Source organism: Aethina tumida, chromosome 4 (assembly GCF_024364675.1).
Source record: "Aethina tumida isolate Nest 87 chromosome 4, icAetTumi1.1, whole genome shotgun sequence".
In the NCBI taxonomy this organism is placed as follows: Eukaryota; Metazoa; Arthropoda; class Insecta; order Coleoptera; family Nitidulidae; genus Aethina; species Aethina tumida.
The window spans coordinates 3,692,112-3,709,492 of NC_065438.1; the positions used below are offsets into that span (position 1 = coordinate 3,692,112).

General features: G+C 27.6%; 1 protein-coding gene across 1 annotated transcript in view; it reads right to left on the reverse strand.

The window, feature by feature from the left end:
* The window catches only part of LOC109603220 (junctophilin-1), a 53,721-nt gene that overhangs the window by 28,926 nt on the left and 7,414 nt on the right, over positions 1-17,381 (reverse strand). The window contains exon 2 of the mRNA XM_020019697.2: positions 10,413-10,624. Within this exon, the coding sequence (XP_019875256.2) occupies positions 10,413-10,624 (212 nt within the window). The remainder of the gene's footprint in view (positions 1-10,412; positions 10,625-17,381) is intronic.

Below are 17,381 nucleotides of genomic sequence, written 5' to 3' on the forward strand. Positions count from 1 at the left end.
TGTGCATAAATACACCCATGTCTAAATTTACGCCAAGTTGCTGTTTTTAGAGTTATTTTCATCGCAACTGTTGCGATTACACACGTAAAACTTCCGTTCTGTGCTATTAAAAAAAATGAATTAATTTATAGGTGTTAAATAAAACCAAAAGTAGACAAGGATATTTACATAAAACAGGCGTTGCAAACTCCTTTTAAATGTAAATCTTGTGCTCCTTATAAAAGTGTAATGTTTCACTAAAAAGACATTTTAACTACATATTTTATCTTTAGTGAATTCCTCAATGTAATATTTCGTGTTTTATTAAAGTTTCCAGTCGATTTATGAATCTGTTTTACTCAATTATGGAGGTAATAAAATTGCCCCGCTTTAGAAATCTCAAATAGGAAATTCATAACTTCCTGCATTTCTGTTAAAAATAATAATAATGGTAATAATAAGGAACTGTCCTTATTATATTTTATGTTTACCTCAACAAATTGCCTTTTAAATGTCACTGAAAGACGTGATGCGAGAAACAAACATCCGGGTGACGAAGCATTTGCGTGCAATGTGTCAAATCAATCAATTACCTTAATTGGAGGAAATGTGAAACAAAGGAAAGGTTGCTTCCAAAAGGAAAAAGTGTAAAACGTAGCTTTCAACCCCTGCTCTCCATTAACAGATCAAAGGCAAGCTACTCACATTCAGTCTTTAAAAAAAATGCTGTAGTCGATGTTGTGGGTGTATAGTCAGTTAATTATCTAAGGGAATATTAATTTTGCATCTTATCGAAGAGGCTCCTCGGAAGGCAAACACGTGGCTTCCAAAAGGAACACGTAAAACGACCTGGAGAAGAAGCTTTCAACTTCTGGTCCCCATTAACAGATCAAAAGAAGGCAACTTACGTTTTCAGACTTTAAAACACGAAGGACTCGTTCTACAGTCGAAGTGGGGGGTGTGCAATTAATTAATTTACGCAAACATCATTTTTGAATGTCATCGAAAAAACTCCTCACGTGGCCAATGGAGTTGGACCCGCCTGTTTCGTCAGTGGTCCCCCCTGTTCTCACGTGGAACCGTCCCGAATCGATTGCAGGCGGACGTTGTACGCATAATTCCAACCTAGCGCCACCGTTTCGACGTTAAACTACCCCCGAGACGCACATAGAATCCCGCCTGGTGTCGATGAACGAACGCGAGACTCGATTTATGTTCCGGCCTCGAGACGGTGCGGGAGATTTACTGGTTTAATTCATGTAAATTGGACGTAAAAAAGTGCAGTAAAATGATACGGTTGCAGCCATTAAATCTTAACTAGTTTCAATATATTCACTTTAAAATATTTCAATTAAACAAATGTAGATGTTGTATTGAATGGATTCATTTTGAGGTTTAAGACATTTTACATATTTTCATAGGTAACAATGAGGTAAAGCACATTTTTTCACATGTAAATTGGTGATTAAAAATATATTACAATGATCCATTTGTTACTCTTAACTATCAAGTGGTTTAAATAGTCTTCACCTCCAAATATTTTGATCAACAAATGAAGATATTGTATTGTATCATATACTTTCACATTTTAATTGAAAGTAAAACATATAATAAAATGATTCATTTGTTACTCTTAATTGTCAAGTGGTTTAAATAGTCTACACCTCCAAAAATTTTAATCATCAAATAAAGATATTGTATTGAGTAGATTATATATTAGATATTTAAGACATATTTTAGATATTTTGATAGTTTAAAAGGAAAAAAAGAAGTACTGAGCAAGTCACAACCACACTGTGTAATTCAGAAATATTATACTTTCAGGAAATCTTCCAGTTAAAGAAATTTAATTCATCTCCAGCTAAAGTATTCTATAACAAAACTGCAATATTCTAAAACCAACTGTACTGTGATATTTAATTAAAATCTCTTCTGGGAAATTAATTAATGAGTTGAATGATGTAATTTTATTAGTCGTGGAGTTTCCTCGAAGTCTTTCTTTGAGGAAGACCTAGCGAGAATTTAGGAAATCATATACTTCCACATTTTAATTGAAGGTAAAATATATAATAAAATGGTCAATTTGTCAATTGGTTTAAATAGTCTTCACCTCCAAAAATTTTAATCATCAAATAAAGATATTGTATTGAGTAAATTATATTTTAGATGTTTAAGATATATTTTAGATATCTTGATAATTTAAGAGGAAAAAAAAAGTACTTCTGGGCCATAGTCTCAACCATACTATGTAATTCAGGAATATTATACTTTCAGAAAACCTTTCAATTAAAGAAATTTAATTCTCCTTCCTCTAAACTATCTTAAAACAAAACTATATTTATTGTAAAGTTAACTGACCTGTGATATTTTATTAAAATTTCTAATACGTAGGAATTTAATTCATGACTTGAATAATGTGGGAGTTTCTCAGAAGATTCTTCGTCAGAAAGAAGGTGGAACAATTCAGGAAATCATATACTTTAATATGTAAATTGGACATAAAAAAAATCAATAAGATGAATTTATTACCCTTAAATGTCAAATTGTTTTAGATAGATAGAAATATATAAAATTTGTGGTCTTGAAGGCGTCTCCAACATTAAAACAGGGGAGCAATTCATAAAATTAAATGTTTTTCTGTACAAATTGGACTTAAAAAATGAAATACAGTTATTGATTTATTGTTGTTAAGTCTCAAATAGTTTAAACAGCCTTCACATACTCATTCATGTGAAAATATTGATCTATATTACATTTTTAATATATATTTTAATAGAAAAAAGTAAAAAAGAAACTATTGGAGCACGATACAAGAGAACTGGATGCTTCAGAAATATTATACTTTCAGGAAACCCTTTAATTAAAAAAATGTAATTCACCTCAGGCTAAAATATACCGTAAACAGGACTGAAATATTGCAAAAACCAGCTGAACCGTGATTTTATTAATTAGTTGATGATTTGAATGGGGAATTTTATGTTAGCCGTGTGTTTCCTGGAACGATTTTTCATTAGTAAATCAGGGGTTCAATTCAGGTAACCAATTTGCTGTCATACTTAATTATGACATGATAAATGGAATGGAATGATCCATTTTTACTCAACAATTTGTACTGAAATTATTCATATTAGATACTGTGACACAATAGTAAAAGTACCTACTGAGCCCAGACACAATTTTAGTCCAGGAAATCCTTCAATTAAAGAAATTTAATTAAACACCGGCTGCAGTAAACAGAGCTGCAATATTCTTGAATTCACCTCGCCATGAGATTTTATTAAAGTCTCTAGTACATGGTATATTAGTTGATGATTTGAGCTATGTAATTTTATTTTAATCGTACGACCTTCCTGAAATTGCTCTCCATTAAGAAAACAGGAAGATAATTCAGGAAATTAAATGCCTTGACATATATGTATTGGAAACAAAAACGGGATAAACTGGGGATGCATTTATCACCCTTAAACCTCAATTTTAAATGAAGAAAAGTGGATCCACATTAGATGCTTTAATAGACTAAAAAGGAAAAATAAGACCACTGCAGCAACACAAAACTTTACTTTGTAACACAGAGATTCTGAGCTTGCAGGAATCCCTTCAATTAAAGCAATTTGATTAACTTCCGGCTAAAATATGCTGTAAACAGAACTGCAATATTCTGAAACCAGCTGAACCGTGAGATTTTATTAAATTCTCTAATACATTGAAAATTAGTCGATGATTTGAGGCGTGTAATTTTATTTTGATCGTACGAACTTCCCGGAACGGTTCTCCATCAGGAAAACGGGGCGACAATTCAGGAAATCAAATGCTTTGACGGTCAGGTATTTACGTTCCGTTTTCAATTTCACAGAATGAAATTCACCCTTTTCTACTTATCGTTCGTTCTCGGAAATGACTCAGCTACGATTTAAATTCATTTTATATATACAGGACAAAGAAATGTCACACATTACTGTTTTAAAGTTAATTAGCAAAAGCAATCAAAACATTTTATATTGTATTCAGTTGAATTAAATCCTTCTATGAAATATCTTAGAAAATGATTGATTTTTCTCTGACCAGCACTGTACCTCAATGGACGCATCAATTTTGGGGCAGCAAAACGAATAATTAAATAACAGTTCCAAATGTGGAAACGTTGCAACGCGATGGTAAATCAGTGCAATTTATCCGTTAACACATCACTCAAAAATAGACCTATTATCAGCACGAAATTTAGCTTCTATTTCAGTCCGAGTTCATACGAGTGCACCGTCTGGAGTGAGAGTGCATTCGGGTATCGATTAATTAGCAAAAAAATGACGCGGTTAAATCGGGCGAGATTGGAGGACCGAAACAAATCCATTCACGATAACAAGCGAATTTAAAAATAGTAGCATATATTGCCCATGGCTCCACACCATTATTAATTTCGCCCTGATGTAATCGTTTGCCAATGTGCATTGGACACGTTATGGACGAAGTTTTTGTTCGTTTGTAGATTGGTTTGATACATACCTAATGTGTATGTATCAAGGTTGCAGATTTGATCAGTTTTATATATAGGTATTTCACAAGTGAAAAAGTTGCACCAGATGTTTCTGAGTGTGGAAACGTTAATTTTCCAGTTAAACATAAACTAGAAACAAGAAGTTTTTTGTAAAAAAGGATCATTTATGCAGATGTTAATTAACTAACTAATTACCAGGTTTTCATTCAGTTTTTGTGCCCGCCGGAGCTTTTATATGTAGGTATTAACATTTTAATTATACAACAAAAAACTAGCAACTTTAATAAAAAAACTTAATTAATTAATTAATTTCCTCACGATTTTTATTTATAAAAACAATTAAATAATAGAGAAATGTACAGAGCTTTTTAATGGAGTTTTTCAACAAGTAATTAATTTAAACCAGTCATTTTAGATTATGGACATTAACATTCAAATTACACCTACATTTTAGATTATGGACATAAAAATTACCAGTTACACATCAAAAAAATTACAAAAGTATATAAAAATGAGCTTTATTATTTAATTGACATTTTTTAAATAATTAATTAATTTTAATTAAACTACAAGTTCATCCAAAAATTCCTTTTTAGACTGATTAACATTATTAATTAATTGGAAGGCTTTCCACACAATTTCACTTCCCATTTCTTGCTTATTATTCATAATAATAATTAAATTATACAAAATTCTACAAATAACTTTTTAATAAACGTTTTTCAGAAGTCATGAAATTTAACAAGACACAACAAAAAAAATTTGAAGAGTATATAAAAAATGAGCTTTAGTGGAGAGTTACTTTATTAATTAAGTTAAATCGTCTTAACAATTAATGAATTTAAAACAGATGTTTTAGAGTTAATACATTAATAGTCCAATCAAACAAAAAAATACTAAAAGGTTACCCAAAAATGCCTTTTTAGACTGATTAACACAATTCATTAATTGACAGGCTTTCAACATAATCTAAATTCCCATTTCTAGCTTCTTATTCATAATAATAATTAAATTATAGAATATTTTAAAAATAAACGTTTTTCAGAAGTCATGGAATTTAATCAGACATTTCGGATTATAAACATTAAGGTTCCAGTAATACAACAAAAAATCTAGAAGAGTATATAAAAAATGAGCTTTTGTGCAGAGTTACTTTAATAATTAAGTGATATATTTTCAACAATTAATATATTAAAAACAGGTGTTTTAGACTCTGCACATTAATCAAAAGTGTATCCAAAAATGCCTTTTTAGACTGATTAACATAATTAATTAATTACTTTCCACTCAATTTTAGATTCTCATTTCTAGCTTCTTATTTATAATAATAATTAAATTATAGAAAATTTTACTAATAACTCTTTAACAAATAATGAAATTTAACCAGAATATAAAAGCTAAAGAGTATATAAAAATGAGGTTTTGTGCAGAGTTACCTTATTAATTAAGTGATATCTTCTTCACAATTAATGAATTTAAAACAGGTGTTTTAAACACTACACATTAATAGTTCAATCAATTAGAAAAAGACTAAAAAAGTTTATTCAAAAATGCCTTTTTGGATTGATTAACGTAATTAATTAATTGGTAAGCTTTCCACACAACTTTAATTCCCATTTAATAATAAAGGTTTTTCACAGTAATGATATTTAACCAGAAATTTTGGAATATATACATTAAGAATCCAGTTACACAGCAAAAAAGCTAAAAGAGTATATAAAAATGAGCTTTTGTGCAGAGTTACTTTATTAATTAATTGATATTTTCTTAACAATTAATTAATTGATTAATTTAAAATAGTTGTTTTAGATTGTGGACATTAATAGTCCAATCAAACATAAAAAAACTAAAAGTTTATCAAAAAATGCCTTTTTTATAAATAATTACAATTAAATTGTAAAAAATTCGACAAATAACTTTTTAGTTTTTTCACAAGTAATGACATTTAACCAGACATTTTGAAATAAACATTAAGATTCCAATTATACAACAAACAAAACTAGAAAAGTATTTAAAAAATGTGTGTTTTTTTTTTTTGTAAACTAAGATTGTTTGACAGTTTTTTAATAAATTTAAACCAGATGTTTTGGACTGAGGTCATTAATAATTTACAATTACACAACAAAAAACAAGAAAATTATCCAATTACATAACAAAAAATGAGAAATTTATAATAAAAATATGTTTTTTTATAAATTAATTACATACAATTATTAAGAACAATATAATAATTTAATTTATTCAATGAATTTAAACCAGATGTTTTAAGTTAGAGACAACCACAAAAAAAACTAAAAATTTATTCAAAAAAAAGGCAGATTACATAACAAAAAATCAGAAATTTATAATAAAAATAGATTTTTATTAAGAATAATATAATTATTTAATGAATTTAAATAAGATATTTTAAATTAGAGACAACCACAAAAAAAAAAACAAAAGTTTATTCAAAAAAGGCAGATTAACTTAATTAATTAATTGATAGGTTTTCAACTTTTACTTCCCACTTCTAATCTTTGATTAGGAAGATGAAATTATAGTAAATTCTTAATGTCAGATTTATGTAACTAACGTTTTCCATTTCGCCCTTGTCGGCCATTTATTTATGACTGATATTTGTGTTACAGACAGATATAATTAGATGAAGTCTACCACAAACTAGTTCTTAAAACATTCAAGTTAATTAATATAATATCAACACATTTTTACATGACGTACTAATAACCAATTAAGAAAAGGTTCTATTTATAAATAATCATTTAAAATTCTGACAAAAATTGTATTTATTACTAACTAAAATCAGATGTTTTACACAAAGCTTTCCATTCAGTTAGTTCAGTTAAGCTTTAATAAAGGCATAAGTGCTTTGATATTTAAAATAATAGTGCGTTCTTGCATTAATTGTTGTTGATCTGGAAGTAACTGTTTCTATTTATTCACCGTGCATAATAAACTGTTGGAATTAGGTCAAGACAAACATATTTTCCACAATGTCAATATGTAAAGGGTTGACCTGTTTTTGAAACGTATATGAATATGTGATTTACACAAATAAAATCATCGATCGTTGCAAACTAATTTGATTGGACATTTCACGGTTGCCTTCGGAAATGGGGAAAAACAATCCAATCGATGCCAGACTCATAAATATGTATTCAAAACGTTGAAGCGTCGGACCGGCGATCGATATTATTATTGTGTCGTCGAAATAATTTTGCACAAAATAATTTGCAACCGAAAGTCGTGTAGCACAAAAGTTGGCTGCCAAATCCTCTTAATTCCCTTTGCGATAGATCGACACGTTTGTTAATAAATCACACAGATCGCAATCACTTATGAGCATTTGTACAATTGTTTTATTTATAAATACAGTGTTGCAATGTTATTGACTAAAATAAATTGAAATCGTTACCGGCGTGAAATGTGGCACAGTTTATACAATAATCGGCCGATTTATGAACTGAACTGGGATCAGTTAATAAACTTGTGTGTTAAAGCAGTTTTAGTTATTTGTTTATTTTGTTAAGCATCTGTAATGCAATAAAACCCGTATGACAATTAATAATTACCGTTTATTTGCTTTCAATGCATAAATTTGAACGTCTATTATTGTCATACTATTTTAAACCACATCTTAAATATTATTAAACATTTGTACACTTAGATGTAAATTTATTTTATTATAGAATTATGGATTTTAATATAAAACATTATTACATTAAGGAGATAATTCCTGTGTACATATTTGAAGTGTTGCCAGGTTTGTACATACAGACATTTTTAAAGTATAAACTACCTAAGTTATAAATAAATATAAAACGTTATAGAATACGTTTTTACTATTATATCTTCAACCTTGATTTAATATATTTCCTGACAAAATTCATATAAAATACTCACAAGCAGGTTGCAACTTTGGAATTTATATTTAAATCAAAAACTAAAAGTATAGTCCAGAATTTTAAATCTACCAGTTCATTCTGGTCATGATTTTATGTTTTAATGGAACTAAAATGTGTTGATCCATAAGTAATTTTATTAGACAAGTATTTTCGTCTGAAAGAAATTTTCCTAGCGACTTGTTTAAGTGCTTAAATCGATTTTGTATTAATATTAAATAAATAATGGTCTAATAATAATGTTTTATAGCAAAAATTACAACAATAATTTGAATATTTTTTAATTTTGTAATTAACATTAAAGAATTTGTTTTAAAAAGTGTAATTTTTCTTCCCTGGATGATCAGAAAAATAATTGAGTAATTGGCAAGAGTCAATCAAAAGTCTTTGAAAGCTTCGATACCATGTTTAAATTTATTAATTGGGAAATTTGAGAATTATTGAAGTTATTTCTTTATATTTAAATTTAAAAATTTCAGAAATACATAGTACCGAGGTACTGTGGACCTAGTCTGAGAGCGTGTTGATAGTACAGTACTATTATATCCAGAAAAAATCAGAATAATTTACCTTTCGATTATTGAAGCCATTTTTGGTACTTAAATTTAATAATTTTAGAGATACTTAGTACCAAAGTACTGTGAACCAATCTGAGAACCTATGTACTGCCAGTTTATAGAATTTACACCTTTCTAAACCTTTGGTTCCTCTAAAGATTAATGAAAGAGTTCGTGGACCTACATCAAATGGGTACAGTACATCACACTACTCTTTATTCTTAAAAAACAGAATCAGATAACGTATAAAAAAATATAAAATAATGGTGTAGTACTAAGCTGTGTCATAGTTAACAGTACTGGTATTTCCTCATTATGGTGAACTTGGATAAAATCAGAATAATTTCTTTTTTGGATTATTGAAGCCATTTTTTGTATTTAATGTTAATAATTTCTGAGATACATAGTACCAAAGTTCTGTAGACCTAGTCTGAGAGCCTACCCATTAAATCTACCATCACGTATCCTCACAATATACTGCTAATTTATAGGATTTATACCTCTTAGAACTTTTGATTACCTTGAAGATAAAAAGTTAATGTCAGATGGATTCAGTACTTCACAATACTCCTTATCCTTAACACACAGAATCAGATAACGTATAAAAATATATAAAATAATGGTGTAGGACCTTCAGCTGTGTCATAGTTAACAGTACTGTTATTTCTTCATTATGGTGAACTGGGAAAAAATCAGAATAATTTATTTTTTGGGTTATTGAAGCCATTTTTTGTATTTAAAGTTAATAATTTCAGAGATACATAGTACCAAAGTTCTTTGGACTTAGTCTGAGTCTGAGAATCTACCATCACGTATCTTCACCATATACTTCTAGTTTATAGGATTTACACCTCTTAAAAGGTATTGTATAAAAGTATTCAGTGTAATGGTGTAGACCCTTTAGCTTTGTCATAATTAACAGTACTGTTATTTCTTCTTTATACTGAATACTTTCTATAAAAATATTGGATCAACTTCACTTAATATTGAGTTTACATACAGTACAAAAGTATTTTTTAGAGAAAAACGATATTTTACTTTAATTCTTTAACACTCATTTTTCATTAATTTATATTTAATATCATAATTATTTTAATTACCTACAATGAAAGGAAAAATTAAACGCACAAGTTTCAACAAATTGTTTCACAAATAATTAACCTTTTATTTATTTTTTATTTAGTAAATTTTATATTTTTTTTTTTTTCAATTTTTTCTCTAAAATTATTTAAAAACTTAAACTTATACTGAAATTTTAACTGGTTTCAATATAATTAATTTATTTAAACAACACTTAAATTAATAGAATATGGAACAAGTTATTGGAACGAACAATTGTTTTGTTTATATTGTAACTGTAAACACTAAACAACTGACTCAGCAAAATACTCCATACATAGTCATTATTTAATCGCCAAGTCAGGCTTAGTAGAAAAGCACCAAAACGATGAAAAAGTACAAACTTCAGTCAGCTTTCAAACTCACCGTCATCGGCATACGTTTCGGAACCGTAACCGTCCTGAAGTCCATTCGCCCACGTGCCCTCGTACTTCGCCGTAGACGTGTTGGACTGTCGCACCCCGTAACGGCCCTTAAAGCCCTGGGTCCACTCGCCGCGGTAAATCCAACGGCCCCGCGTCTCCACACCCAAACCGTGCCGTTTACCATTCTGCCACTGGCCCTCGAAGCAGCTTCCGCTGAAACAGTGAGTTCCCGGTGAGTTTTGAACCAATTAAAACTGAACACGACTGAGGGATGGAAATAAAACAACACGTTCAATAGCAGTAACTTTTCTAATTTATTTTAAAACAATAAATTAAAGTTAAATAAATTGCGTCAGTGTTTGCACTTCTTGATGCAATTCTTCGGACTTCCGAACAAATTGTACAGGTACTCCCTCAATTCGCTGGGGCTCATGCAATGGCTGATGGCGTCTCCGAAGTTGATGACTGGAACGAAGAAGGTCTTGTAGTTCTCGGCGCACGGGGCTGGGGCTGGTTCATCGTCATCTTCGGGGGACGAGTCGTTGGTTTCCTCCTCGGATTCGCACTCAATGGTTGTTGTTTCTGGGCACAAAGTCGTGTGGTGTTGAGGGTATTCAGTCTCAACTTCCTCGCATGTGGTTGTTTCAGGTTCTGCTGTGGGCGTTGGTTCTGGGGTTGGTTCTTCAGTAATCACTTCTTCTGTAGTTGTGCACTCAGGTTCTTTAGTGATGACTTCTTCAGTAGTTGTGCACTCAGGTTCTTCAGTGACGACTTCTTCTGTAGTTGTGGATTCGGGAGTTACAGGTTCCTCAGTAATGACTTCTTCTGTGGTTGTGCAGACAGGTTCTTCAGTAATGACTTCTTCTGTAGTTGTACCTTCAGGAGTTGCAGGTTCTTCAGTGATTACTTCTTCGGTAGTTGTACATTCGGGAGTTACAGGTCCCTCAGTGATGACTTCTTCTGTAGTTGTACCTTCAGGAGTTGCAGGTTCTTCAGTGATTACTTCTTCGGTAGTTGTAGATTCGGGAGTTATTGGTTCCTCAGTGATGACTTCTTCTGTGGTTGTACCTTCAGGAGTTGCAGGTTCTTCAGTGATTACTTCTTCGGTAGTTGTAGATTCGGGAGTTATTGGTTCCTCAGTGATGACTTCTTCTGTGGTTGTACCTTCAGGAGTTGCAGGTTCTTCAGTGATTACTTCTTCGGTAGTTGTACATTCTGGAGTTGCAGGTTCCTCAGTGATGACTCCTTCTGTGGTCGTACCTTCGGGAGTTACAGGTTCCTCAGTGATGACTTCTTCTGTGGTTGTACATTCAGGTTCTGGTGTGGGCTCCTCCGTGACTTTTTGGTTGCAGACCTTGATTTCTAACTCAGGATACGTGCAATTGTTTGATTTTAGACAATTAGCTTCACTCAACAATTTTTCTGAGACAGGCTGCTGATTGTTGACCAGATGGGTTAAGATGTTGATGAGATGGCCCAACAGGCAGGAATTTTCTGAAGGTTGCACTTTGACCGTTGTGCAACCACACGAAGGAGCCAGTTCTACATTGTTAACAAAAACACTTGCCAGTAACAGACAGATGACCACAACTTTAGTTGCACCCATTTTGGAAACTAGATCGTTGATTGATCAATTTGTGTATTTATATTAATGATACGATTCGTGCGTGATTTTTCTTAAATGTTTTAATTATTGGACGGTCAATGTTCTGATTGAACTGATCGGGTTCATCATTAAGGATTCGTTGACCTGTCATCTGATTATAAACAACCCACCTCTATTATTGCCATAAAAGGATTTATTTATATATTAAAATCAAGTTTGAAACATTGACACAATCACAATCAATACGTAAAAATACGTCAATAAACTGTATTTACTGAGAACATACTTCTAACATTTCATGGAACTGAAAGGTAAATGGGAAGTGCATCACAATTCTTTTTATTTTGCACAGGTCAATAACTTTAAAACAGCGATTGTATTACATATTACATTATGCACGTTATTGCAAACACGAAATGTACATGTAAATGTTGTAAATAAATGTTAACGATTGCATTACGAAACAAGAGCGGATTTTTAGTGTTCAAGTGTTGATGGACGCGTCTGGAAGATTTAAATGTTTATCATTTCCTTAAAAATTATAAATAGAATTTTATTTATTTGTTTAGTCAGCTTTACTTTGAAATTTTGGGTTTTTGTTTTAAAGTTTTCGTTCATTCTTCATACTACAACAAATAAAATTAATAAAAATGACTATTAAAAAATTTAATTCGAATTTATATGGCAAAAATTATAAAAATATTTTTTAATTTAAGACATTTATTTAACTACTTTTATATTAATTATGTTTTAAGCTTTTAATGATTTTATGAAAAAATATTTGTCACTAAACAGGTTTTTAAAAAACCAGTCTTTAATTTTTTTAGAATAATATTTTATAATTTACCTTTATTTTAAGATATTTATTTATTAAAGTATTTAATTAAACAATTAATATCCGTTGAGAAAAATATATTTGTCATTTTTTGTTTAGTCTATTTTACTCACAAATATTTAGTTATTTTGTTTTCTGTTAATTTTACCTGTATTTCTTGTAGACATTTATAAAAAAATATTCTTTATTATTTTATAACTTTAAGATATTTCTTCAATTATTTTTTATTAGTTATAAGGCAGATAAATATAAAATTTTTTCTCTTTAATTTTTTTCTGTATATTTGGTACATATTTAGAAAATATATTAAAAAATCTTCTAAATTTGGATTTATAATGTTTAAATTAAACTATTTATGATTTTATTAAATTTTTATAAAAAATATTCTTTATTATTTTATAACTTTTTTTCTGTATTTTTTGTGCATATTTATAAAATATATTAAACAATCTTCTAAATTTGGATTTATAATGTTTAAATTAAACTAAACATTTTTATAAAAAATATATTCTTTGTTAATTTATAATTTTAAGATATTTCTTCAATTATTTATTATTAATTATAAGGAAGATAAATATATAATATAATATATATCTTTTAAAAAATATACCAATTTTTTGTTTAGTCTATTTAACAAAAATATTTTTTGTGTTAAATTCTATGAATATTTTTTAAAAAACTATTTGCTTTTTTGTTTAGTCTGTTTTACTCATATATATTTAATTCTTCTGTTTTTTATACAATTTGTTAAAAAAATAATGGTAAATTTCTGTTGATTTTATGTAGTTTAAATTCCAAAATAATATTTTGCTTTAAATTTAAATATTTCTCGATTATTTTTTAATTAAATATAGCGCACAATTTTATTTATTTATACATAATTTGAATTTTTTTGTAAAAAATAAATTAGAATTTTAATTTAAATTACAATAAAAATGTTTATAAAAACTATTTTTTCTTGTTAATTATCCCTAAAATATTAATTTAATTATTTTCTTGATTAAAATGTAATATTTTAGTATCCAAATTCATAATTTAAATAATTTTGAGAAAAAAATATTTATTTCAGACACTTTTAAATTAATTTATCCACACAGAACAAACATGAATGTAAAAAATATTGAGTTACAGCTAAAAAAAGGATTCAGGATTCCGATTTATATACGTTGATGCACCACCAAAATAAATTAGCGAAAGCACATCATTCCCGCAATTTTAACACATTAGTCAGTAATAATAGAAAATTTTCGGGTCGGTGTTTATACTAATTTTAAATGCTGTTACGTTAAAACTTTTGGCTATAAACCCGCGCCAAGTTTATTATTCTTTGGGAAAGTGTGCTCTTATTCGAAAAGAACCGACTTTTTCAGCGTGCACGATTTTGTCATGGCTATTTCGGTGGAGAATCGTAAAATTCGAATAACTAAACATACGTATACGTTAGAAGGAGACTTTTTTAATGTGAAACCTTCAAATATATTGAGTGATAAGTGCTCCATCAAAAGACAAGTTTAAAATCAAATTTTACTCATTCCACAAGGGAAATACAGTGGTACTAAAGTTAGTACTCCCCCCCTCACATGGTGTAGGGGGTCATGTAGAAAATATAATTTTTTATTATAGATTTAGATTTTATTTGACAATTTTTAAATAATATGTATAATTTATATCATTTAAAAATATATAAATTCAAAATAGACGATTTGAATTTATGGACTTTAAATTAAACAAAATATTTTTATAAAAAATATTCTTTATAATTTTTTAAATAACATTTTACTCTAATTTAAAGTATTTTTTAACTAATTAGAACACATTTAAATAAATAAAAAATAATATAAAAATTTATAATTAAAAAATAGGGGTAGTTACCCTCTGCCCCACCTAGATGGGGGGTCTGGTGGACTAATTTTAGTACCAGTAATCTCCCTAAATATATTACTCTGAGTCCTTCCACATTAGATTCATGAAAACTGATTTGCCCTTAGTAAAATTGGGAATTTGAAGGGACGAAAATAAAAAGGTGCACGTTTCGATCATGATTGACACGTGGTGCACATGGATCGTATGCGTCTTCCCCCCGGAGTGGCGATCTTGCTTTAGACTCGTACGCCGTCTAAAATTAGCGACTGCACTGACTTCTAGGTTACGATTTTAACAATTATACATCGGGATCTGTGCTATTTCTAATTAGTGGGCTATCGCCGTTCGGAAAATTTATGTCGGAAACGGAGCGCAAGTGAAAGTTACAGAAGCACCGAACGTCTCAATTTGGTGGATATCAGACGTGGCGTTTGTTGTTTATTTTCTCCTGTTATGTTTTAGATATTGGCATAACTGTCGGTGCATAGTAAAACGTTTTAATAACGCTTTATTTATGTTTATATAATATAAATAAAAAATATTATGGATATATAAATTATTTAATTAATTTATTTACCATTTGTGTTCCACAAATATATAATTCTATATATAATAATGGTATAATAACTTATTTTTTTAATTCTCACATTTTTATAAGAATATAATTGGAGAGTTGAAAAGATTTAAAATGAGAAAAAGTATTTCTGTTCAACAATTTTTTAAATTTATTTCAGTTTTAAGGCTAAATTATAAATTAGTTAAAAGTTATAAAAATGTTCATATTAACCTAACCACAAGGTAATTAAAAAATTGAATAAATTTAAAGGAAGAAATATTAAATGTAAATAAGTTAAACTGTTTTATTGACCTAAATTTTAATAAAAAATAAAATTAAAAAGTTGGCAAGTTTTAAAGGAAGAAGAAATATATTTTTAAAAGTTACTGTTATAATGTTGAATAAATAAATTTAGAAAATTAAATTATGGAGTTTCTAAAAAGAAAATAAAATGTTAATTAATGTACATTAATGTAGTCTGGTTTTAATTATAAATTTTTCAAAAAAAAAACTATTAAATTACTTTAAGTTTTATCTAAAATCAAATTGAATAAATGAATAATAAACTTGTAATATGTAAAATAAGAATTCCAACAATTTTAACACAAAATGACTTTAAAAATTATAAAAACAATTAGAAAATTTTTGTTAAATTGGGCGAGGAATTAAAATAAATGAAGTTTACAAGACCAGAAAATAGCTGCACATTGAAAAAAAAAATTATTAATTTGAAAAAGTTAAAATAAATTAAGTTTAGAAGATTGTAGGTGCTTAGAATTAATAAATTTTTATTAAATTCTAAAGAAAAATGAAAATTTTTAATTAAATTTAGAATAATAACATAAAAGTTTTTGATAAATTAGATTTTTAAGAATTTTAGGGATAAAATGATTCCAATAATATTAAAAAATTAAAATAAATTACGTTTAGAATATAATTTATACTTAAAAGTATTAAATTTTTATTAAATCCTAAAGAAAACTGAAAATTTTAAATTAAATTTAGAATAAGAACATATTAGTTTTTGATAAATCAGATTATTTTTAGGAATTTTAGGGATAAAATGATTCCAATAATATAAAAAAATTAAAATAAATAACGTTTAGAAGATAATATATGCTTAAAAGTATTAAATCCTAAAGAAAAATGAAAATTTTTAATTAAATTTAGAATAAGAGCATAAAAGTTTTTAATAAACCAGATTATTTTTAGGAATTTTAGGGATAAAATGATTCCAATAATTTAAAAAAATTAAAATAAATAAGTCTAGAATATAATTATGTTTAAAAATAATAAATTTTTATTAATTTCTAAAGAAAAATAAAAATTTTTAATTAAATTTAGGAAACAAAGATAAAAGTTTTTGATAAATCAGATTATTTATAGGAATTTTAGTGATAAAATAATTCCAATAATTTTAAAAAATTAAAATAAATTAAATTTAAAAGATAATTTATGCTTAAAAGTATTAAATTTTTATTAAATCCTAAAGAAAAATGAAAATTTTTAATTAAATTTAGAATAAGTAGATAAAGTTTTTGATAAATCAAATTATTTTAATAAATTTTACGTAAACAAATTTTTTGAATTAGTATTGAACAGTATAAAGGTTTATATTATAAAATTTCTAACAAGAAAATCAATTTTTAAAAAATTTTCATATTCATTTATAAGTTATTTTTTAATTTACATTTACATTTTTACAAAAAAAAAAGAAATTACAAAAAAAAGGAAGTTACAAGAAGAGAAAAAAAATATCTTCATATTGAAAAAAATATATACCGTTAATTTGGAAAAATAAATAAAGTTTAGAAGATGATTAATACTGGAAAATAATAATTTTTATTAATACCTAAAGAAAATTGAAAACTTTTAATTAAATTTAGATTAAGAAGATACAAATTTTTTGATTAATTTAATAAATTTACTCTAATCAATTTTAATAAATTAATACTGAACAGTGTAAAAGTGTTTTATAAAATTTCAAGAAAATAAATTTTCAGAAAGACTTAATTTATTAAATTTAAGAAGAAAAATATTCATTTATTTAGTTATTTTTTGATAAAAATTAAATAAATAAATACAAGAAGAGAAAAGAAAAAAATAGCTT